This window comes from Ranitomeya variabilis, chromosome 2 (assembly GCF_051348905.1).
Source record: "Ranitomeya variabilis isolate aRanVar5 chromosome 2, aRanVar5.hap1, whole genome shotgun sequence".
Lineage (NCBI taxonomy): Eukaryota > Metazoa > Chordata > Amphibia > Anura > Dendrobatidae > Ranitomeya > Ranitomeya variabilis.
The window spans coordinates 604,384,443-604,409,475 of record NC_135233.1 but is presented as its reverse complement, the minus strand read 5'-3'; the positions used below and the strand labels follow the sequence as shown (position 1 = coordinate 604,409,475).

General features: G+C 43.8%; 1 protein-coding gene and 1 long non-coding RNA gene across 3 annotated transcripts in view; both read right to left on the bottom strand.

Annotated features, from left to right (window-relative positions):
- Window positions 1-10,341: 10,341 nt before the first annotated feature.
- LOC143807272 (uncharacterized) lies at window positions 10,342-17,378 on the bottom strand. Its single transcript, XR_013221690.1, has 2 exons — window positions 16,825-17,378; window positions 10,342-11,543 (listed from the first exon to the last, which is right to left on the bottom strand). It is a non-coding gene; the product is annotated as an uncharacterized LOC143807272 (long non-coding RNA).
- Window positions 17,379-21,043: 3,665 nt separating this feature from the next.
- PEPD (peptidase D) overlaps window positions 21,044-25,033 on the bottom strand; it is a 225,868-nt gene continuing 221,878 nt past the window's right edge. For both annotated transcript variants that reach the window (XM_077288630.1, XM_077288631.1), the window contains exon 15: window positions 21,044-21,515. In XM_077288630.1, coding sequence (XP_077144745.1) covers window positions 21,363-21,515 — 153 coding nt within the window. In that variant the 3' untranslated portion in view covers window positions 21,044-21,362. The remainder of the gene's footprint in view (window positions 21,516-25,033) is intronic.

Genomic DNA, 25,033 nt, shown 5'->3' with positions numbered 1-25,033 from the left:
TCAGGTATACAGTGCCTATCCTGTGTTTTGGAGGAACATCAGGATTTATGGAAATGAAGCTGAGGAAAGTGGTAAAAAAATTTCTAAGTCCAAAAACTCCTTTTCACAGCTCACACTGAGCTGCTTATATACAAATCAATTTGTTACTAATTGTGTCAGAACATTGATCCAATCAGGATACTTGCCCAAAGGGGGGGACAGGCAAGCAGCCCTCCTGGACAATGCACAGGTGACACATGATTAGCCACAACACTTCCATCTCTGGACCATACCTGTATGTCTTTGAAACATGGGTAGCCACCAACCTGAGCACAGGGAGAACGTACAAACTCCTTGCAGATGTCGTCCATGGTGAGATCAGAACCATGGACTCCCATGCTGCAAACCACCAGTCCTTTCCACTGCGCTACCGTGCTGCGATGAAAATAGAATAACCTTTAGCAAAGTAATTGATATTACTGCCAGCACCAATGAGAAAAACAGGATAAACTTGAGCACATCCATTTGCAATCTCCTATGGTGGGACTAGAACCGTGGTCTCCCATGCTGCAAAGCACCTGTGCTTTCCACTGGGCTACCGTGCTGCTCAAGAGATAGGTTAACCTTTGGCAAAGTCATTGATATTACTTACCAGCACCAATGAGAAGAAAAGGAAAAAATCGAGCACATCCATTTACAATTTTTTATGGTGGGACTAGAACCTTGGACTCCCATTCTGCATAGCACAAGTGCTTTCCACTGGGCTGCTGCGCTGCTCTGCTTTGAAGTTTAATTCTGGCAAAGTCATTGATATTACTACCAGCACCAATGAGAAAATCAGGAAAAACTAGAACAGGTAGATTTGCAATTTCCCATAGTGGGATTTGAACCCTGGAATCCCATGCTACAAAGTCCAAGTGGCTTCCACTGGGCCACCATGCTGCTCAGATAACAACCTTTGGCAAAATAATTGATATGACTCGCAGCACCAATGGGAAAATCAGGAAAAACTAGAGCAGGTCCATTTGCAATTTCTAAAGAACAACTGAGAGGTAGAATTATTCCAACCTCGGTCAAAATTGAACTAAGGACCCAAGCGTTGAACGGTAATTGAGCTAACCACCGAGCCACAACGCTGCCTGAGCATTATCAATATGTCTATCAGTGCATATTTTCAATATATTATACACTATGCAGTAAGTGGAAAAAAACAGTTTTCAACAAAAACGTACTGAATAACATTTGTGCAGTCTATGAATTTGTTCTGAGAAATAGTATCGCCTCCATCAGATCCTCCTTCATAGATGACCTCACATCTGACCTAATTATTTTAAGGCTAGAGAACAACCTCTCTACACTAACTTGGGTTGGTGGTAAAGCAGTAACCACATGGGCGACATCTCTAACAATTTCAGGGTATAAAGGAATAGCCTCGTGCAGAGTCAGTTTTGATGAACGATTGAACTCTTCTACTTCTTTGAGAGCAAGTGAAAAAAGTTGCTGAAATATGGTCAATCTGTTTTCTATGGGAGTGGAATCTTTTTCCCTGTGGCGATGCTTTGCCTGCTCCATGTCATCCAAATACTTTTCTAAATCAAACTCCTCATCTGATGAGGATGAAGAAACAGCAGCAGCAGCACTAGCAGGACCTGAGCCCTCTTGCTCTTGGCCGTCCTGTAGCTCATTCTAACTGCTACCTCAGTCGGAGCTTCTTTTCCTTTAATAAGCTGTTGATCATCCAGCAATATACGATGACTCGGGTCCACTTAAACAGCTGCCAAAATAATTTTATTTTCTAATAGCAGTGTCTCTCCGTTTCATTGAAGCAGCAATGCCATCTGCGATTAAACCTCCTCTTTGGGACAGGCAAAACAAGTTCTTCCACTCCTTTATAAAAATGCCAGGAGTTAAATCCTCAGCTTGTAACTTTTTAGTCACTGTAAATGGGTGATGAAGCAATTCCTTCTATTCAGCCACCTGTGACCATTGACCTTCATGTACAGGGTGGGCGATGTATATGGATACACCTAAATAAAATGGGAATGGTTGGTGACATCAACTTCCTGTTTGTGGCACATTATTATATGGGAGGGGGAAAACTTTTCAAGATGGGTGGTGACAATGGTGGCCATTTTGAAGTCGGCCATTTTAGATCCAACTTTATTTCTTCCAATGGGAAGAGGGTCATGTGACACATCAAACTTATTGAGAATTTCACAAGAAAAACAATGGTGTGCTTGGTTTTAACGTAACTTTCTTCTTGCATGAGTTATTTACAGGTTTCTCTTTGTTTACAGCCATTGACATGTCGCATATGTTAACACGTGAGGAGTGGATAGAAATTGTGTTGGTGAACGCAGTACCCTGGTCATTGCAGCAGATTTCAATGCAAGACACCCTACGCAAGAACTGTCACCATTCCCATGTTATTTATTTAGGTGTATCCATATAAATGGCCCACCCAAAAAAGTTTGCCTCATCACTGAACATAATGCTCTGTGTAAACTGAAGATCCTGTTCCAATTTTTGTTTTGCCTATTCTGCAAATTCAGTGCGCTGATCTGGGTCATCTTCGTTGAGATTCTGCAGCAGCTGGATTTTGTAAGGGCGCCATTTGTGAGTAGCTCATATCCGCCGAAGGGATGTTCGACTGATGCCAGATCGGCGCGCTGAATTTGCAGAATGGGCAAAACAAAGACTGGAACTGGACCCTCAGTTTACACAGAACATTATGTTCAGTTAAAGGCTGGTGGGAGTGGTTACCACTCACATCAGATGACCTAGCCACTCTGCAGTTGCAGCAAGGTTCCAGCAAGGGAAACTGACATTAATCCTCCGCTGGTTCTGAAAGGAAAAAAGCTCCATTTAAATCAAAGTGGACCAGAGCTGCCAGGAATCCAAAAATAGATCATGACACCGCCTTATCCTCGCACTGGGTCAGTGGACGGTTCACCACCGTGTCCGGCCAGTCCCATATCTTTATTCTCCAGTGTAGGTTTTGCATGTGAGCTGTGGTTATATACTACATATTGTTATAGTAGATAATTTTCTGCACTGCAGGACAGTATAGATCTCGACCTCGTATAAATATCACACCTCAAAAAAAAATTGTCTACATTTAGATTGTTGATAATTGTTATCATTGCGCAAAGAGGAGAAGATCACATCATCTGTATGAACGGCTCCAGGATGAGCATAAACTACAGAGAAGAAAAATCAGAAGATTCACCATAAACCAGTATGGGGAGGTATAAACACCGAGATACAATGTAGCTTCATTGTTCACTAAGGGGTATTGTCACTAATGGATGATGAGAACTAGATGAACATCCATCCAGAAAGAGGAGAACCCCAAGTTTCAGTGTCATTATCATGTATGCCAAGAATCAGTGTGTAATTATTATGTTCCGTAATTGTCTGCATCATTACTCCCTATTCAAGGTATCAGTGTCAATGCCCTGTACCCAAAGTGTTAGTGTCATTATGCTGTAACCCAAGTGTCAGTGTCATTACATACTGTTTGGAGGAGGGAAAAGGAAGCATACACTGAAAGGAACACCGTGCCTACAGTGAAGCATGGCGGGGGGCTTGGGGATGTCTACAGTAAAGTATAATGGGAGCTTATTGACTCCAACAGTGATGCATGGTGGTGGCTTGATGATGCTTATAGTGTAGCACAGTGGCAGTTGCCGTGTAATACAGTGGCTGTTGCCAGCTAGTACAGTGGCTCAGTGGTTAGCACTGGAGTGATTGGTTCAATGCTGACCAACAATAATGAGATTCCACGTCTCAGGTTCACTTCAGAAATTAAAATCAATTAACTGATTTGATGCCTTGGGCATCTAGCTTTCTCTTTCATGATCTTGCCATTGCTGTTGGTAATCATATTGATAACCTACCTATAAATAATCTCCCGGGCAGCATGGTGGCTCAGTTGTTAGTAATGTTGTTGAAGTCATGGGTTTAACTCGGACAGAGCACGCTGAGATTCTACCTCTCAGGTGCAGCGCCCCAAAGTCCTGGTTGCTGCAGTAATATTATTCCTCCACCAGGGGGAGTGATATTACGTCTGGATGCAATAAAGGAGATCTCCTGTTCAGGTATCACAACCACACCACACACTTCACACTCCAGTCCACCAGGGTGAGCAAAGGTTCTATCTATTAGGCCACTCCTCACAGTTAGGTAAAACTGGTTTCTTGGTTAGAAAGTTAGAGAGTTCCTGGCTGGAGACTGAGAGAGAAAGGTTTCCAGACCGAGCTGGCTGGAGTGGGTGCCAGTCAGATCCAGACTACGGTCTGTGGAAGACGAGTGTCCACGGAGCTGCGCCTGCACCCCATGCGGCAGCATCCTAAGAAAGAGACATTGAAAGGAAGCGTGTTGTAGTGACTGAGAAACGAAGGCATAGCAACAAGTGGATACCAGAGAGGATAGTAGACGAGAGGAGCTGCATCCTTCTGGTGCGCGTTCCGGTAGCCAGAATACCGAGGGAGTAAAGTGCTCTACGCCATTGCTTCAGAGACTGGCAGGACAGTCAAATCCAAGTTGGCTGCCCGACCTTAATACCTAAGAAGACAGGTGGCAAATTGTGGGGGTCAGGGCGTCTCTAGGGTCCCTATAAACAAGCCTCAGGCCATCAGTCATACGGGTTTTGTTCTATCCGACCACGGGGAACAGAGAGAGAAGAGTAATAACAGTGAGGACTTCATTAGAGCTTAAGCAAGTGGGAACCTACTGTGTTACTGTGCGCACAGGAAGGCTATTGCATTCCACCTGGATAAGGGGACTCTGGATTTGCCTTCGGACCGGCCGGACTCTGCCTACCCTGTGATCCGGCGCCCAGGACTGTGGACACAGAAGCCTTTAGTAAAAGGTAAAGAGACTGCACCCTTGTGTCCTCTTTATTTGCTGCGCCTCACATCATCCACCATCACCATCTACACTAAGGGAAGCCCTGGGGATACACTTCACCTGTGGGAAGGTACACCATCTAGCTGCCATAACATCATCCCAGCGGACCCCTAAGCAGCGTTGGTCACCCTGACCAAATACCACAGGTGGCGTCACAAACATCATTCCTATAAACTCTTGTCCTGTCATTACTGGACGCCCCTCAAAGGGCCACGGGCCGGGTCGGGCCACCGTGACATCCACCGAACCGAGGGACCCGGTACCGAGTACCCCATTGAACTTACGTGGGGGCGATCCACAGGCACACTTTAAAAATTGAAGTGAGTGGCTGCAATGGGAACTAGTTTCTCTTTTCACAACCTTCTCATAGGTTTTGGAAGTAATTTTCATGACTTAGCCAGTAAACAGCTCTTGGACAGCACGGTGGCTGGGTGGTTTTGTTGGCAGTGGTTTAATCTGTGTACAGTCCAGCTACTCAACAGTGAAGATATATTTATTCAAGAACAAAGATAAAGCAGCTTACAACTGGTATTTCTTACAGAGAAGACACTAGGCCTAAATAAATGGCACTTCCAATATCAATATATACCAAAAATTATAAGGAAGTCAAACGCCAAAAGATGTAGAATCAAATAATCAATTTTATTCCAATACTATTATACACAATATTAAAAATACATATAAGAGGGAACACAGACAAAGGAACTGCCAACACTTGCATGTATCAGAGAATATCAGTGCCTTAACAATTATAAATTAATGTTCAATACACAAAAATAGCCCACTATATGATAAATGGATCTACCACACAGTCTATTTAATATGAGTATAAAACAACAAAGTGCATATAGTGTTACCAGATTTCATAATGAACCACCCTATTTAAATATATGTAGAAAAGCCAAGTGCTTTATAAATAATCAATCTAGGTGAGTGCAATAACAAATCCCTTATATTTAAGTGGGTAGATTCAATAATAGAGTATATCCATTGAAGCATATATATAAGTATATCAATATCTTGCCTAAATGCAGAGTGTTCCTATAAATAACCTCAACTGACATGCAAAGTGCCTAGTGCATTAATGCCCAGTAGTTAGACAGCGGTAAAAAAGTGCTTTTAGTGCTTAATATAGTAGGGAGCATACTCACCTAGATTGATTATTTATAAAGCACTTGGCTTTTCTACATATATTTAAATAGGGTGGTTCATTATGAAATTTGGTAACACTATATGCACTTTGTTGTTTTATACTCATATTAAATAGACTGTGTGGTAGATCCATTTATCATATAGTGGGCTATTTTTGTGTATTGAACATTAATTTATAATTGTTAAGGCACTGATATTCTCTGATACATGCAAGTGTTGGCAGTTCCTTTGTCTGTGTTCCCTCTTATATGTATTTTTAATATTGTGTATAATAGTATTGGAATAAAATTGATTATTTGATTCTACATCTTTTGGCGTTTGACTTCCTTATAATTTTTGGTGTTTCTTACAGCTCGGGATCTAAGTATCTCGTCTGCCAGCTTGTAAAGTGAAAGCAGAATGTGCTCCAGCTACACACAGTGTGAACAGTGAGCCGGAACGTCCTGATACTCTCCTTTTTTAGACAATGTAGGAAAGATATATATCTTGGTAATGTGTTTGTTACCATCTTTTCAGTTAGCCATTAAAACGTATCAACCACTGAGGACTCTCAATTCTAATTATTGACAATATAACAGTATTGTTGGAGACACAGACTCATGCACCAATAAACAGTACATAGTAGTTGTAATATATGCAATAACAAACATTATCTGACAGGTTAGCATTGTAGGTTTCCATTGCTCGGGTTTATTGGTTCACATCTAACCAAGGACAATCATTTTCCACCACATTACACTACTGGAGGGGAGACATGGTCTGAGCTATAGATATGATGACGTATGGGGAAATGTCACCTACATAATGAAAGGCAGTGTCCATAGCAGTACAGAGTATTTCAGGAGAGGAGTGCAATGACATAAATTGAGTTACATGATGAAAGGAACAGGTACAACAGCATCACAGAGTATTTCAGGAGGGTGGACGCTGATATGGGGTAGGTTACAAACTTAGCTGATGGCCATAACTATCTCTCCCGACTCCCCCCTTAAATAGACAGAGTAATATACTGGAAGCATCAGCAGCACAGAGTAGGTCAGGAGATGACTGTGCTGATGTGGTAGATTGGGGTATCCTGACATGTATTTCTGCAGCAGCAGTGTGATGATATTGTGGCCGGTATAGAATGGGTGCAGCAGGGTCCTCTCAGCAGCACAGAGTATTTCGGCAGAGCCTTAGGCCGGCGTCACACTCGGCGTAAGACAATACGGTCCGTATTTTACGGCCGTAATACGGCCGAAATACGGTGAAATGTTCCCAAAATAGTGATCCGTAGTCAGGGTGTGTCAGCGTATTTTGCGCATGGCATCCTCCGTATGTAATCCGTATGGCATCCGTACTGCGAGATTTTCGCGCAGGCTTGCAAAACCGACATCTAATGGATTTATGGGCTCAAATGTTCATTAAAACATATATACAGTATATATATATATATATATATATGTCATTGAGACACATATATATATATTCTGTATTTAGATTTCATTCAGCGCGATATCTGTGAACAGCCGGTAATTCAATCGCCGGCTTTTCATTTCTCCTGCACAAACCCGACAGGATATGAGACATGGTTTACATATAGTAAACCAGCTCATATCCCCTTTTTTTTGCATATTCCACATTACTAATGTTAGTAGTGTGTATGTGCAAAATTTCAGCGCTGTAGCTGCTGAAATAAAGGGTTAAATGGCGGAAAAAATTGGCGTGGGCTCCCGCGCAATTTTCTCCGCCAGAATGGTAAAGCCAGTGACTGAGGGCAGATATTAATAGCCAGGAGAGGGTCCATGGTTATTGGCCCCCCCGTGGCTAAAAACATCTGCCCCCAGCCACCCCAGAAAAGGCACATCTGGAAGATGCGCCTATTCTGGCACTTGGCCACTCTCTTCCCACTCCCTGTAGCGGTGGGATATGGGGTAATGAAGGGTTAATGCCACCTTGCTATTGGAAGGTGACATTAAGCCAGATTAATAATGGAGAGGCATCAATTATGACACCTATCCATTATTAATCCAATTGTTTGAAAGGGTTAAAAAAACACACACACACACATGATTAAAAAGGATTTTAATGAAATAAACACAGCGGTTGTTGTAATAATTTATTGTTCTCGCAATCCATTTCCAGGCCCTCGCTTGGCAAAATAATTAACGCACAAGATACATACCTTCTGATGTCAGATCACGTCCCACGAAGTAATCCATCTGAAGGGGTTAACTAATATTACAGGCACAGCTGCGATAAACCACTCGCTCGTGCCTGTAATCCCCCGGGTGCTGAAAGGAAAGCAGGATCTGTACTTACATTGAGTCGCGGTGAGGCGCCCTCTGGTGGATGTTCTCATGAACTGCAGCCTGGGAACTTTTTCCCACGCTCCAGGTCATATGAGGACATCCACCAGGGGGCGCATCACCGCGACTGAAGGAAATGTAGGTCATTGACCTACATTTCATTCATTCGCCGGGGGATTACAGGCACGGAGCACAGCTGCATTTAGCAGGGCTCCTGCCTGTAATATTAGTTAACCCCTTCAGATGGATTACATCGTGGGACGTGATCTGACATCAGAAGGTATGTATATTGTGCGTTTATTATTTTGCCAAGCGAGGGTTTGCAAATGGATTGCGAGAACAATAAATTATTACAACAACCGCTGTGTTTATTTCATTAAAATCCTTTTTAATCATGTGTGTGTGTGTTTTTTTAACCCTTTCCTACAATTGGATTAATAATGGATAGGTGACATAATTGACGCCTCTCCATTATTAATCTGGCTTAATGTCACCTTCCAATAGCAAGGTGGCATTAACCCTTCATTACCCCATATCCCACCGCTACAGGGAGTGGGAAGAGAGTGGCCAAGTGCCAGAATAGGCGCATCTTCCAGATGTGCCTTTTCTGGGGTGGCTGGGGGCAGATGTTTTTAGCCACGGGGGGGGCCAATAACCATGGACCCTCTCCTGGCTATTAATATCTGCCCTCAGTCACTGGCTTTACCACTCTGGCGGAGAAAATTGCGCGGGAGCCCACGCCAATTTTTTCCGCCATTTAACCCTTTATTTTAGCAGCTACAGTGCACAAATTTTGCACATACACACTACTAACATTAGTAGTGTGGAATATGCAAAAAAAATGGGGATATGAGATGGTTTACTGTATGTAAACCATGTCTCATATCCTGTCGGGTTTGTGAAGGAGAAGGAAAAAGCCGGCAATTGAATTACCGACTTTTCACTAACACCGATGCGTATTTCTCGCAAGTCACACTGCAGGTCCGTGTGGAATCCGTATTTTTCTCGCCCCCATAGACTTTCATTGGCGTATTATTTGCGCAATACGCTGACAAACGCAGCATGCTGCGATTTTGTACGGCCGTAGAAAGCCGTATAATACTGAACCGTAATATACGGCTAATAGGAGCAGCCCCATTGAGAATAATTGTGCCGTATGTAATGCGAGTTTTACGGACGTAGTTTCTGCGCTCTTACGTCCGTAAAACTCGCCAGTGTGACGCCGGCCTTATACTGATGCTGGGGGCAGGGATCAGTCCCCATATAGTGGCAGCACGTACATGTCTCCATCACATCAGTGTATAGAGCACATGTCAGATCCTGCCCCTCCGGACAGGCAGGTAGGGGCACAGCACCCGGCTCTGCAGTGTCGGTGAGCAGGGTGCTGGGCCTCGGAGGCTTTGGCTCATGCAGCTCTACATGTACAGCCGCTGCTGAACTAGGGACCCCGCAAGACCCTCAACCAGCAATTGTGCCCCCAGTGTGCAGGCGCTCCACATTCTGAACCCCTTTATACCACAGTGATGTAATAAAATGGGGGAATCCTGTGTCCACTCTGAAAATGGGGTCTAAGCCTGCACCAGAGATCACCCCAGATATCACCAGCTATCTCCATCTGTTGTGCAACCCCTGTTGTGCCCTCCCCGTCAGTCAGGGCTTTTCTGATATTTCCGCTGTCTTGTAACTTTGTGTCAGTCCTGACACACCCTGAGAACTACACTGATACATTGTAACAAAGTCTAAGGACTGGAGAGATCAGTTCTCCTAGTTACCTCCATGACTAATTGCTACATTGAATCAGTCTGGAGTCCAGAATGTTCCCCTCCCAGAGGACACAACTGTCACAAATCTGCAATCTGCGATGCAGCAGAAAGCGATACAGCCAAAAGCGATACAGCAGAAAGCAATGCAGCAGAAAGCGATGTGCAGTGTGTATTGTCGGGACCACACTCAGTCGGAGCAGCCTTTGGAAGTGGGGAATCACCAGAAATAATACACAAGACACGTCTCGTATAGTATATCACTGGGAAGTCTCTGAAGCACGCCTGCCTTCAAGGTGCTATCCCCTCTTTATATAGTTGTACAGGTAGTTTCAGTGGTTATACAAGTTTTGCTTGTTTAAACAAAGAGAGAAAAGAGAAGACAAAAAAAACAGTTTCGGCTATGTGATAGTTTCACAACAAACAAAACCGTACAGTTTCGCCTAAGTGGCAGTTTCACAAACAAAAAATAGGATTTCACACTATAGCTAAAATGTCCTTGAATGGACAGGTCAATATTGATCACAAATTCTTTTTGGTTCATTGAGGTAACCATTTTTGTTCCGCTCTTCACAATCCCCCCTTTGACATATTCCATTCAAAACCTTGTCATATAGACGATTATTTTAGTCATTCTTTTTGTGATATTACAAAAAAAACTTTATATTCTCGCATCCATTACACAAAATTTATTTGTGCATACCGAGATACCCTTGAGTACAACCTTGAATAATACATATATAATTACAATAACTATAACTGTATGTATTAGGCTTTGCATAATCCCGGTAACCCACCCACCGATCCCCCTGAACCAATTGGCCGGGTTAAGAAAAGAAAAGGTATCTGACCACCAGCTATCCTTATTTTGGTCATTGTCTTTGTCATACTGATCCCTGAGTCGTTGTACGTCTTCTAATTTAAATCTCATACTCATAGTACTATTCGGGTCTATATAATGACAGCAGGTGGGTCCGATGATTTGACACATACCCCCTTGTGAGGCAGTTAGGTAATCCAATACCAGGGTATGTTGGTTAGTGACTATTATAAGCTGATTCTGTACAGCTATACTAGTATTTAATATGTCCAATATATCCCAAATCTGGTCATCTAGATAATCCGTGGCTCTAACTAATTTATCCCACATCTGTGTTAACATAGGATAAATAAAAATGGTACTAGCAATTTTGTTGGGAATTCCCATTTGTACTATATGTGGCCTCCCCGAGGGACGTGGTGAGTTATCTGCAGCTCTTTTATACAGTGTGTGCTTGGGCACGGCTTGCATGTATCCATGATGCCTTTCCTTCAAGCTTGACTGCTGTTGGAGTTGTTAACAGGACTTGGAAAGGTCCGTCAAACCTCGGTTCCAGAGTCTTTCTGGTGTGTCTTTTCACGTAGATTTGATCACCAGGTTCCAACTTGTGGCCTCCTTCGAGATTTTCTGGATCTGGAAGGGAAGCAAAAACTTGCGAATGCACTTTTGTTAAACGTTTTTGTAATTCTTGTACATAAGCAGTTAAAGTCTCAGTATTCAACATCAGTTGTTGTGGAAAATAACAACCCAAATTTGCTGCTCTACCAAAAAGAATCTCATGTGGTGACAGCTTAGCCTTCCCCCTTGGGGCGTTTCGGATGGAATACAGGGCAAGTGGTAGACACTCGGTCCAAGGCTTTCCTGTTTCTGCCATGGCCTTCTGGATTTTTAATTTTATTGTTCCATTTAATCTTTCCACTTTACCTGAACTCTGTGGATGATACGGAGTGTGAAACTGGTTTTCTACTCCCAACATTTTCATAACATTCTGGAATATTTCCCCAGTAAAATGGGTACCCCTATCTGACTCGATCACCTCAGGCATGCCGTAACGGGGTATCAGTTCATGTGCTATTTTAATGGCAGTAGTTTTTGCTGAGGCTTTACGAACTGGATAAGCCTCTGGCCACCCTGAGAACATGTCCACACACACAAGCACATATTCGTATCCATTGTACCTAGGAAGCTGGATGTAGTCGATCTGGAGTCTTTGAAAGGGATACAGTGGTCTTACATGATGCTTGGTTGGGGTTTTAATGGTCTGACCTGGATTGTGTGCCAGGCATATAGCGCATGCAGCACACATGTTCCGAGCGAAATTACCAAAGCCTGGAGCCAACCACCTTTCTTTTACCTTGAGCGTCATACCGTTTGCCGATACATGCGTAGGTAGGTGGAGGTCACTCGCCACTGCGGGGTACCAGGCTCTGGGTAAACACAACAAAGTTCCTTTTTTCCATAATCCTTGCTGATCTTCTGCCCCTTTTTTCTGCCACTGCCCTCGTTCTTCGTCGTCTACCTGTTTCTGAGCTTCCTTCAATCTCTCCTCATCATCTTCAGAGCTATCTAGTGTGTGGGCATGATGTAAGGGTTTACGTGCTGCCTGTTTTGCTGCTTTGTCGGCTTTATCGTTACCCCTGGCTTCCTTGGTGTCGAGTCTCACATGTGCAGCTACCTTTATCACCGCTATTTCTTTAGTTTCTTGTGCTGCCTCCAGAATCTGTCTAATGAGGGAGGCATGTTTAACAGGTTGGCCTGAAGCAGTCATATAACCTCTGGCTCTCCATATTACGCCAAAATCGAAAATAATGCCATGTGCATATCTAGAATCAGTGTATATGTTTGCTGTCTGATCTTTGGCTATTTTTAGAGCTTCAACTAATGCCGTAAGTTCTGCTTCTTGTGCAGACTGATTAGCAGGGAGAGGTTCTGCTTTCAGCACTTCATGCTGAGTTACTACCGCATAACCTGTATGAAATTGTCCATTCATATCTGCATATCTACTGCCATCTATGAAAAGTTCAAATGTAGCATTACAGAGTGGCTTGTCACGTACATTACGTAAGCCCTGAGTCTCTTGTTCCATTAATTGTACACAATCATGCATTGACTCTGATGGGTCAAAGGAGTTGGAGAGTGCAGTTTCCTCAGGTATGGTACCCCCCTCAGACTCTAAAGGGAGCAAAGACGCGAGATTAAGAGTCTGAACCCTGGCAAAGGAAATGTTGGGCGGCAGTAGTAGGGAACATTGGAGACGGAGGTGTCTGGCCATTGAAATATGTTTAGGTTGGACCTGGTTAAGAATGCCATGTACATCATGAGTGGTCTGAACTAGAAGTGGGTGATCAAGAACAATCTCAGAAGCTTTATCTAATAACAGTGAAATTGCGGCTACTACTCTTACACAAGAAGGTGCGGCTCTAGCTACAGGGTCCAGATGAGCTGATATGTATGCCACAGGTCTCTGTTTGTTTCCATGTTTTTGTGTGAGCACCCCTGTAGCATGTGAGGATATCTCAGCTGCCATCAATTGAAAAGGTTTAGTGTAGTCTGGGAGTCCCAAAGCCGGAGCTGATACCAGTGCTGTTTTCAAAGAGGAAAATGACTGTTTAGCCTCTTCACTGAGTGAATATGGCGTGTTGGCAATACAGTCATATAAAGACTGCATGAGTTGACTTGCATGTATGATCCACTGTCTACAGTGTGAAACAATACCCAGGAAAGCACGCAGCTGTTTGTGATTCCTGGGTTCAAGCATGTTACGTATGGCTTCCGTACGTTGAGGTGTGAGGTGTCTGATGCCCTGTGATATGCAGTGACCTAAGAACACGACTGTTTGTTGACAAGCCTGGAGTTTCTGTCTATTTACTTTACAGCCTTCTTGCGCTAGGAAAATTAAGAAATTAACAGTTGAGGTAACTGCCGTCTGCTCATCAGGGCAACAAATAAGTAAGTCATCTACATACTGTAGAATGACTACTCCTGGTTCTGGGGTGAAATTTTTCAGCACGGTCTGCATTGCTTCAGAGTACAAAGTTGGTGAGTGTACCATACCTTGTGGCAATCTTGTCCATGCTAATTGTTTACCCTTGAATGTAAAGGCAAACAAATGCCAACAGTTCTTATGTAGTGGCACAGAAAAAAATGCGTTTGATAAGTCAATTACCGTAAAATATGCAGCAGTGCTGGGAATTTGAGACAGTAAGGTATGAGGATTCGGTACCACAGGGGTAACCGGTGCCAAAACCTTATTGATTTCCCGTAGGTCGTGCACCATGCGATATTTCACCATAGTTTCTTTGGAGGAAACTTTCTTTTTAACAGGATATAAGGGTGTATTGGCGGGTGACCTGATTTCTACCAAAACACCTTGTAACACATAATCCTGAATTTGTTGAGAAATCGCCAGTTCTTGCTGGGCGCTGATGGGGTATTGCCTGAGCTGAGGTAAAATGGTTCCCGGGGCAGTTTCTAACAGTATAGGAGCTACTGATAAGAATCCTACATCAGTGTCTCCTTTTGCCCATAGGCTGTCAGGAACCCGAGACAAGTCAATTTTTGCTTGTTGAGTGTAAATTTCGGGAAAATCCTCCATTGCCTGTATTCTAACATATTGTTCCAGAGTTTCTGCATCTTCAGGGATGGTCAGCATAACTGTGCCATTTTCTCTAAAATGGATGTTTGCGTGCATTTTACTTAAGACATCAGTACCCAGCAAGCAGGTAGGTGCACCTTTAGCAAATAAAAATTTGGATACAAAGGTTTTAGGGCCAAAGCTCACATTTAAAGGTTTTGTAAAGGGCAACGCCTGAATTTTACCATCATACCCTTCTGCATATGTTACCTTTGAGGATATATTGTCAGGATATGGTAAAAAGTCTTGATTTAAAATGGAGGATGTTGCTCCCGTATCTATCAGAAAAGGTACATTTTTACCCTCAACCTCAACTTGTATTATTGGTCTTCTAGAAGGAAGAGAGACCTGCATAACCTTCAGTCATTCTGAGCTGTCTGTTTGATCAGGCGCTGGGTTATTTATCCTATTTTTGGGTACAAAGGTTCCTGAATCTATATCTGCTTTTCTCTTCCTACATTCCCTTTGGAAATGTCCTGGCTTCTTACAGTAATGACAAGTAAACTTTTGATTAGCAGAGCCAGTATTAGCCTGTGCAATTCTTACTGGCTTAGAATTTTCTCTTAAGTCCATTTCTATCCCTACAGCTTTCTGTCTAGCCAGGTGTGGGTCTTCCAAGGTTCTCCAATCAGGGGTTGCGGCCTTAAGCTTTTCCTTCACTTTTGGAGACAATCCATCTATAAAGGTTTTTGTAACTAACCTCATCATTCCTGAAGCGGTTAGATCCATGCCTTCATCTCTGAAATTATTTTCTACACTTAGATAATATTCGTCTACTGATTGTCCAGATTTCTGAGCCACCACTCCCGTTGTTCCTCTCTGCCTCTGTTTTTCCCTCATGAAAACCATTAAGTGATCTACAAATTGCGTACCTGATTCTATCGTTTGTAAGGCACCATCTCCTGCCTGGGGCCTATGTACCTGTAGATTTGCTAATAGCTCCTGGAAGAGTCCAGGAGTCATTTTCATTCTACATAATTCTTCTCCATCTGCCCAAACTCCAGCGTGAGTCTGCATAATTTGCTGTATATATTGTGCAAATCTAACTGGACACTGGGTGGGATCTGGTGCGTTATGCAAGAGAGACATGCCTTCAGCGGGGGACCAAGGGAAATATTGTCGAGTTTGGTGATATCTAGTTCCCATTACTCCGTCAGCACCAGGTTCCCTAAAGGGTCTTGGTACTACCCTAACAGGGGCAAGTACAGCGCCATGTCTAGGTGTACCACAGGCTAGGCAATCATTTCTCCAGTCTGGATTTTGTTGTCCACAGTGCGGACATACCCATCCTCCTGGTCCGGCTAAACTTTGAGGTGGTGTTTGGAGAAAAGATGGGGCATGTGGGTTAAGGTATGGGGGTGGGGTGTTCTTATATTCCACATTTTGTTTTTCTCCGTAGCCTGCGGGTCTAATACACCACTTTTTATTCTGTTGATTATATGTCCATCCCTCTTTTTCTGCTACCCTAGAGACATCAATCAACGCTTGGATCTGATCTATCCATTTCTTGTCTCTGATTATGCCTTTTTTTTTTTCCTGAATTCCTTCCCATTTTTTTCTACTAAACGCTTCTGCCTTAGTAACTCCAAACTTACTAAAAATCTTTCTCAGCCCCTTAGTGGCATCTTCACCACTTCTCTCCTTTATGATAGTATAGATATCTAATTCTTCTGGTTCCGACTTTGTTTGCTTATTCCCCATTTTCTTATCCTGAGCTTTTTTCTTTTCTTGCCCTAGGTGGCGTTTGGGTATGAGAATACCTCGTTACCTTCTTCCTAAGGAGCTAGGATGTTTAACGGCTTCTGCGTACCGTGTTGATGTAAGAAAATCCTGATTCCTACACCTATAGCAAACAACACAAATGCAACCAGACAGAGGATCAAAATACAACGTATCTTGTCCCAGGCTAATTTATCTGTCCTGGGCTCATACTATCATACACTTATCCGTCACCAGGTTTCGTCAAAGACAGGATCAGAGATTGAACATAGGCGCGGAGGTCTCCCCGAAAGGACGCAACCACGTTGCCCAGTGGGACAGTCACTTCTTCTGTTTCAACACCCTGGGCGGCTTATAGGGTTATTCCCAACTTCCACACACCTTCTATTCACATTCACTCTCATTCAATGCCGTACTCCGTGAGGTGGTCAATTCCTAAGTAGTTCAAGAACCCGAGCTATAGGTATCCTCCTCTACTAGAACTACCCGCTAAAGGACACGACACAGAAAATCTTACGGACAGTGCAGGGCAGATATAAGAGATCTAACAGTGTCTCTTACCTGGCCAGGTTTTTATTCATCTGCCGTCCATTATCCCAGATTCTCTTTTCGTTCGTATTCTGCCGGTGTTCTTGAAGGAGTACACAGACCTCGGGTCCCTGTTCAGGCGCCAGGAAATGTCGGGACCACACTCAGTCGGAGCAGCCTTTGGAAGTGGGGAATCACCAGAAATAATACACAAGACACGTCTCGTATAGTATATCACTGGGAAGTCTCTGAAGCACGCCTGCCTTCAAGGTGCTATCCCCTCTTTATATAGTTGTACAGGTAGTTTCAGTGGTTATACAAGTTTTGCTTGTTTAAACAAAGAGAGAAAAGAGAAGACAAAAAAACAGTTTCGGCTATGTGATAGTTTCACAACAAACAAAACAGTACAGTTTCGCCTAAGTGGCAGTTTCACAAACAAAAAATAGGATTTCACACTATAGCTAAAATGTCCTTGAATGGACAGGTCAATATTGATCACAAATTCTTTTTGGTTCATTGAGGTAACCATTTTTGTTCCGCTCTTCACAGTATATATATATATATATATATATATATATATATATATATATATAGGATGGGAGGAGTGGTACTGTGCAGTGTATATATACAGGACAGGAGGAGGGTACTGTGCAGTGTATATATACAGGAGGAGTGGTACTGTGCAGTGTATGTATACAGGACAGGAGGAGGGTACTGTGCAGTGTATATATACAGGAGTGGTACTGTACAGTGTATATATACAGGAGGAGGGGTACTGTGCAGTGTATATATACAGGACAGGAGGAGCGGTACTGTGCAGTGTGTATATACAGGACAGGAGGAGTGGTGCTGTGCAGTGTATATATACAGGACAGGAGGAGCGGTACTGTGCAGTGTATATATACAGGACAGGAGGAGTGGTACTGTGCAGTGTTTATATACAGGACAGTAGGAGTGGTCCTGTGCAGTGTATATATACAGGAGAGGAGGAGCGGTACTGTGCAGTGTATATATACAGGACAGTAGGAGTCGTACTGTGCAGTGTATATACAGGACAGGAGGAGTGGTACTGTGCAGTGTATATATACAGGACAGGAGGAGCGGTACTGTGCAGTGTATATACAGGACAGGAGGAGTGGTACTGTGCAGTGTATATACAGGACAGGAGGAGCGGTACTGTGCAGTGTATATATACAGGACAGAAGGAGCGGTACTGTGCAGTGTATATATACAGGACAGTAGGAGTGGTCCTGTGCAGTGTATATATACAGGACAGGAGGAGCGGTACTGTGCAGTGTATATACAGGACAGTAGGAGTAGTCCTGTGCAGTGTATATACAGGACAGGAGGAGTGGTACTGTGCAGTGTATATATACAGGACAGGAGGAGCGGTACTGTGCAGTGTATATACAGGACAGGAGGAGTGGTACTGTGCAGTGTATATACAGGACAGGAGGAGCGGTACTGTGCAGTGTATATATACAGGACAGAAGGAGCGGTACTGTGCAGTGTATATATACAGGACAGTAGGAGTGGTCCTGTGCAGTGTATATATACAGGACAGGAGGAGCGGTACTGTGCAGTGTATATACAGGACAGGAGGAGTGGTACTGTGCAGTGTATATACAGGACAGGAGGAGTGGTACTGTGCAGTGTATATATACAGGACAGGAGAAGCGGTACTGTGCAGTGTATATACAGGACAGGAGGAGTGGTACTGTGCAGTGTATATATACAGGACAGGAGGAGCGGTACTGTGCAGTGTATATACAGGACAGGAGGAGTGGTACTGTGCAGTGTATATATACAGGACAGGAGGAGTGGTACTGTGCAGTGTATATATACAGGACAGGAGGAGTGGTACTGTGCAGTGTATATATACAGGACAGGAGAAGCGATACTGTGCAGTGTGTATACAGGACAGGAGGAGTGGTACTGTGCAGTGTATATATACAGGAGAAGCGGTACTGTGCAGTGTATATATACAGGAGAGGAGGAGCGGTACTGTGCAGTGTATATATATATATATATATATACAGGACAGGAGGAGTGGTACTGTGCAGTGTATATACAGGACAGGAGGAGTGGTACTGTGCAGTGTATATATACAGGACAGGAGAAGCGGTACTGTGCAGTGTATATACAGGACAGGAGGAGTGGTACTGTGCAGTGTATATATACAGGAGAAGCGGTACTGTGCAGTGTATATATACAGGAGAGGAGGAGCGGTACTGTGCAGTGTATATATACAGGACAGTAGGAGTCGTACTGTGCAGTGTATATATACAGGACAGGAGGAGTGGTACTGTGCAGTGTATATGTCCAGCACAATCCATATCCATATAACCCATCACAAGCTGGCTCTCTCAGGGGTGCAAATTAGCTGACAAAGGGAGCAATCTTATAACAGAGGAAGCTGACAGAGGGAGCAATCTCCCTCTGTCAATCTGTTCACATGCTGCTTTACTATAGACAGGGACCCATGAATATTTAAAGTGCTGGGATGAGAGCTAGTTCCGGTTCTAGTATACACAGCATGAGCTAAGGTGTTTATAACAGCCAGCTCCCGCTGCAAATGGCACAGGCACATCCCCGAGACCTAACTGTACGGCGAATTGCGGTTAAACTGCTTCCAATCTGGATATATACTTGTGTCCATGGGGATAAATCTCCTCCTAGAGAACTGGGGAACCATGGATTAGCAGGAGGGGAGAGAAGCTATAGTTTGTGGCCCAAGCTTTGCCAATTTTTGCACGCATCTTAATGAATTTGGTGCATTGTACTCTGGTGAGACCTTGAAGGGTACTGTGCAGAACGCCAGTCTCTGTGTATCGGGGGGCTGGTCTCTTTGTTTGGAGGACCCTACACATCAGTCTGTTGACTTCAGTGGGCACCATATAAAGCTTGATTTTGGCAGTTATGGTGCTGATCGGATATTGTACAATTTTTTTTTGCAAGGCTCTTGTGCAGATCATTTCTGAACTATGGGGGCCCTGAGGGATATCTGATAAATAAGATGGTACATTTATAGACAGTACACAGTTAATGTTCTGAATACAACTTCTGAGCAAGTAACCAAAGCTAAAGAAGACGTGTAGCCTTCTACAAGTGTAAACCAGTTTTTGGCTGTGGGTAGAGTACTGATATAATCAGTGTGTTCAGGACGGAGGTAACCTTTGACCATCCTTGTGGTTCTCCGCAGCTCAGATAGTCCTGTGTGATCTGGTCAGACTCTATGGAGGTGTGTGTGCTGCTGGCTCCCTGCCGTCCAATCCTGCCATTTCTGCTGCAATCAGCAAACGTCCTGCCAATAAACTACTTAAAAAGTTTTTTTTCTTTTCAAAGCAACAATCTTCCTCAAGAGATAACACTTTTGGGTTCAGGATGTCGGTGGGCGGCCATACTCTGTAATGAGAGGTCTCAGAGAATTCAGCAATGATTGTGGAGTATTCAGAGCTTCCAGAGAATGTCTAGTTGTAGGAAACTGGAAAATTCATTTGCGGACAATGTGGTTTTATTTTTCATGTTTTCGCTCAGTTGGGTAGATTTATTATTGCACTTATGTAATAAAGTTGAATTGCCCCAGTCATGGGGGGTCCGTGTGGAAACGCCAGTCTGCCAAAGTCTTCTGTGAATGTTTGCCATGTAGAATATATTAAAACATCATCTCCTCTGAAAAGTGGAGATTTAAGGGTCCAGAAGCAGAAAGGAAAGCTATGGAAGGAGCCTGGATAATCAGAGAGAAGCATGGCAACCTATTGGTTAGGAAAGGACAGTGGTATAGCTATAAAGCAGTTTTGTATTATAGGTATAGACTAGGTGCTATGATGTCTCCTATACACAGCACACTGCGTTTTACCTGCGGATTTATCAGATTCTGAGCGGAAAAATCCACACACGAATCCGCAACGTGTGCACATACCCTCAGTCTCACGTCCATATTAATAAGCTTGAATATTTGGCTAGAGACCCCTTGTAACACCCCCCTACTCGCACCCCTTGTAACACCCCCCTACTCGCGGTGGATTTCTGGGCTCTTTATGCGCCATGTTTGGCTCTTGACTACAATGCCGCAGAGACCGAGGCTGAATCGTGTGTCCTGTGTCTGCGTCCAACAAACATTATGGCTCCGCGTCAGGTCTGAAACTTGCAGAGGAGAAGTCAGATCTGTCAGGGAGCATTTTTCTGTACTTTTTTTTTTCTCCAGGGTAATAGACAAAAACTGAATCTAAAAAAAAAAAGTATATTCTCGTATTGTTTAAATGCATTTATTTGGTAACTGATATGTTAATATATCTGAAAAGCAATAACATGGATGAATTGCCAAGATTCCCAAACTGTTCCGCCAAGAAACTGCATCCACTTAAGTGAACAGTACGGCTCGTTGTACTTCACATTATTGATTGTTCAATTTCTACAAACGCAGAATTATTAGAAACAGGATTGGAGTTTTTGCAGTTTTTTTTTCCCTTTGCTAAATAGAAAATGATTATTTCTTGCAGATTACAAAAGTTGATCAACAAAAAAGGCACGAGGAATAATCCGGCCGTGGAGGTTTTTTTGAAAATCGCTCACAACTCCTGGCTGGAAACCACCTTGCTGAAAGCTTTGCCCAGGTCCTTTGAGTTCGCCATGAAAGCTTCAATCTCCTCCACGGTGCGAGGAACGCAGGTCAGTAATTCCATGCCATTGGCGGTGACGGCGATGTCGTCTTCTATGCGCACCTAGAAAAGAAAAGAGGCAAATCACATAAGCAAATATTCCTTTACCCTAAAATAGAAGCAGCTGTCTGTTACAATTACCATCCAGAAATACCACATTTTATAAGCTAGCCGACCTAGTAATGACCATAGCCAAAGAAATCCCCCTTGGATACGTTGCTTCTAAAGTACCTTCACACGAAACGACGCTGCAGCGTCGCTGTTTGATCGCTGGAGAGCTGTCACACAGACCGCTCTCCAGCGACCAACGATGCCGAGGTCCCCGGGTAACCAGGGTAAACATCGGGTTGCTAAGCGCAGGGCCGCGCTTAGTAACCCGATGTTTACCCTGGTTACCAGCGTAAAATGTAAAAAAACCAAACAGTACATACTTACATACGCGTCCCCCGGCGTCCGCTTCCTGCACTGACTGAGCGCCGGCAGTAGCAGGGCACAGCGGTGACGTCACCGCTGTGCTGTGCTTTCACTTTCACTTTGCGGCGCTCAGTCAGTGTGGGAAGCAGACGGCGGGGGATGCGAATGTAAGTATGTACTGTTTGTTTTTTTTACATTTTACACTGGTAACCAGGGTAAACATCGGGTTACTAAGCGCGGCCCTGCGCTTAGTAACCCGATGTTTACCCTGGTTACCAGTGTAAAATATCGCTGGTATCGTTGCTTTTGCTTTCAAACACAACGATACACGGCGATCAGACGACCAAATAAAGTTCTGGACTTTATTCAGGGACCAGCGACATCACAGCAGGATCCTGATCGCTGCTGCGTGTCAAACTAAACGATATCGCTAGCCAGGACGCTGCAACGTCACGGATCGCTAGCGATATCGTTACAAAGTCGTTTCGTGTGAAGGTACCTTAAGCTTACAAATCAAATTTATGAATTTTTTCCAAAAATTGGGATTGTTTAATTCTGAATTTTTAAGGACTCTATGTGCACAAATCCAACAAAATGGCGACATGACACGCATGTCACGATGTGTGTTGCACCCAGTGCAATCACAGAAGGGCACAAGTCAATGATGTAGGTAGGGCCCACCGTCAACATAAGACCTAGTCCATGCAGGAAGACTGAAGAAGAGAAGATCTATCGAAAGTAAGAGGAGGACCGGATGGGGAGCTGCAGCCGCAGGATAGGTGAGGGGCGAGCATGGGACAAGCGTATATAGTTATTTTTTAACCCTTTTCTGGTTCTGTGTATATTATGCGCTCGTGTCTCAGAGCATTATATATGGATTTTCGATTCCGAATGAATTTGCCCTAACTGAATCTTGGGAGACTTACATGCCATGTCCGCTACTGATTGTGGCATCTAATGGGGTAAATGGGCAGCACTGGAGTTATCCCCGAACCCTGATGTATTTTACAGCCAGATCCTTCTGTTTTTGGAGCAAATACAACTCCTGAGAACACACGATATAATTGCTTCCGCCTTGGGCAGGTGGGCAAAGTATATAGTAAAGCTATGTGCTTTATCAGGATATGTAGATGCCATGGAGGGACTCGTCACTAAATGCCAGAGCTGGACCTGACCGTCCTTGTATGTTACAATTGATTCTTCATGTACAGACACCTGAAGGAGATCGGTGACGAATCTTAGGAAATAATTTGCTTCATACACGGTGTTGTCCTGAACCTCTCCAGGAGAGCATTACCGTACATCCAGACTGCAGGTATTCGCTTTTTATTAGGATTAAGCTTTGTTCAAAGACTTTTATGAAACAAGAAGCATGCACTGACTCTGCAGGCGTACACCGACCTGTCCCGTCCTGCCCCGCAATATACAAATCCCCTCCAGGACACATTATTTAGTATTAATTAGTATAACTATGTTAATTGGTAGCCAAATATTTCTTTCAGAAGAGGATTTTCTGGCAGCGGATTGTCCTCGTTACCCATTAAATAAGGTTACTGCAGGGTGGGAGCCTCCTGTTTGCCTGTAGGAAGTTACATTCTGTAAAGAAGCCAATGATCGACTGAATGATTGACGCCTACACATGGCAGGAGCTGACGTGAGAACAGGAGATGTATCAGTGCAGAAGGAGTCAGCTTCATCAGAGGTGAGAGCTCCTGCATCCTCTGGACATCTCTATTGGGTCTCTGGCTGTAATCACGCACCTACATCATTCACATGACCAGTGATTGGCTGCAGCAGTCACGTGGATGATGTATGGTGCGCGATTGCTGCAAGAAGTTAATGGAAACTATAGAAGTGGAGGGTCTGGAGCAGCAAGAGATTGCTTAAAAAAGGTAATAACTCTTTAAAAGTAAAGGTGGGTTTACACTGGCCCAGACGAGAGTCAATTACCAGTTTAAAGAGTAAAATAACGGGATTCTCCGGGTCTTCTTACTTCTGCATTTGGAGGCGAAAGGAGCTCATCATCCTGATGGATCGGACCAGCGCCTGATAACTGCAGGCCGCGCACATCCACGTGATGCAATGTCACCTATAGATGCAGAAGTCTGGAAATCTCCTATAAGCGCAATCAACGATTCTTGTCCCTTTTCCGCTCTACACCAAGTGTAAACTTGTTTTAGGAGGAAGACTGGAGTCAGACTTGGTTGCTTGGGTTTGTTCACATGTACAAGTTTCTATATCAGAACGAGGTTTGTGGAAATCACTCCAATCACGTGTATGGATTGGATTTGTCCTAAATCTTGAGCAAGTGACGACACGGCAGGAGCGGCTGCAGTTGGGTTACTGGGTAAAGCGATGCATCGCCTCCTGAGTCCTGAATAATTCATCACCTAGGATATAACAGCCAGGATCCTTCACTCCTTAAAGCCATCGCCGAGTAAAGGCGGTCAGAGCTTTTTACGAGATAAACCATTGACTTCTCGGCAGAGGAGCCAACTCCCTACAACTCATTAACTTCCAAAAGATACATTTTCCTAAACTAATTAACTTGCGGCTTGTAACTAAAAGAAGCATTTACAATGCCCGCTGTGCCAAATCTCGCCAGGAAATATGCCGCTGGTGGAATTCTCTATCTTATCAGCAGAATATGGTCCTGGCTGATCTGCCCCTCGCTCTGATGAATCACATGGCAGCTGCTCCTGATCGACCCTGACCTTGTTTCACGTAAAATGAGTCACAAACCATAAAATGACTGGACTTAAGCTAGATGTTATCAGTGTGGAGATAAGAGGACTGACAGCAGGGAGCAGAATCCCCCCTCCTTAGGGCAGGGGTAAGAGGCCACTCCCTGCCTTTCATCCAGGCACCAAACTATAATTCAGGCACAGAATTTATTCCCTATATACAGGTGCTTCTCACAAAATTAGAATATCATCAAAAAGTTAATTTATTTCAGCTCTTCAATACAAAAAGTGAACCTCATATTATACAGAGTCATTACTGTTATGGTCTGGTGATGTAGGAGCGACATGCGACTAGCTCTGAGCAGGTGGTAACTATACAGACCGCAGTTCCTGATCTTAACACAGACACTAGCAGTAGCCGTGGGATGTTCCTGTCACTCCCTGGACACCTCGTCACAGCCGGAGAACTAGCTACCCCTAAAG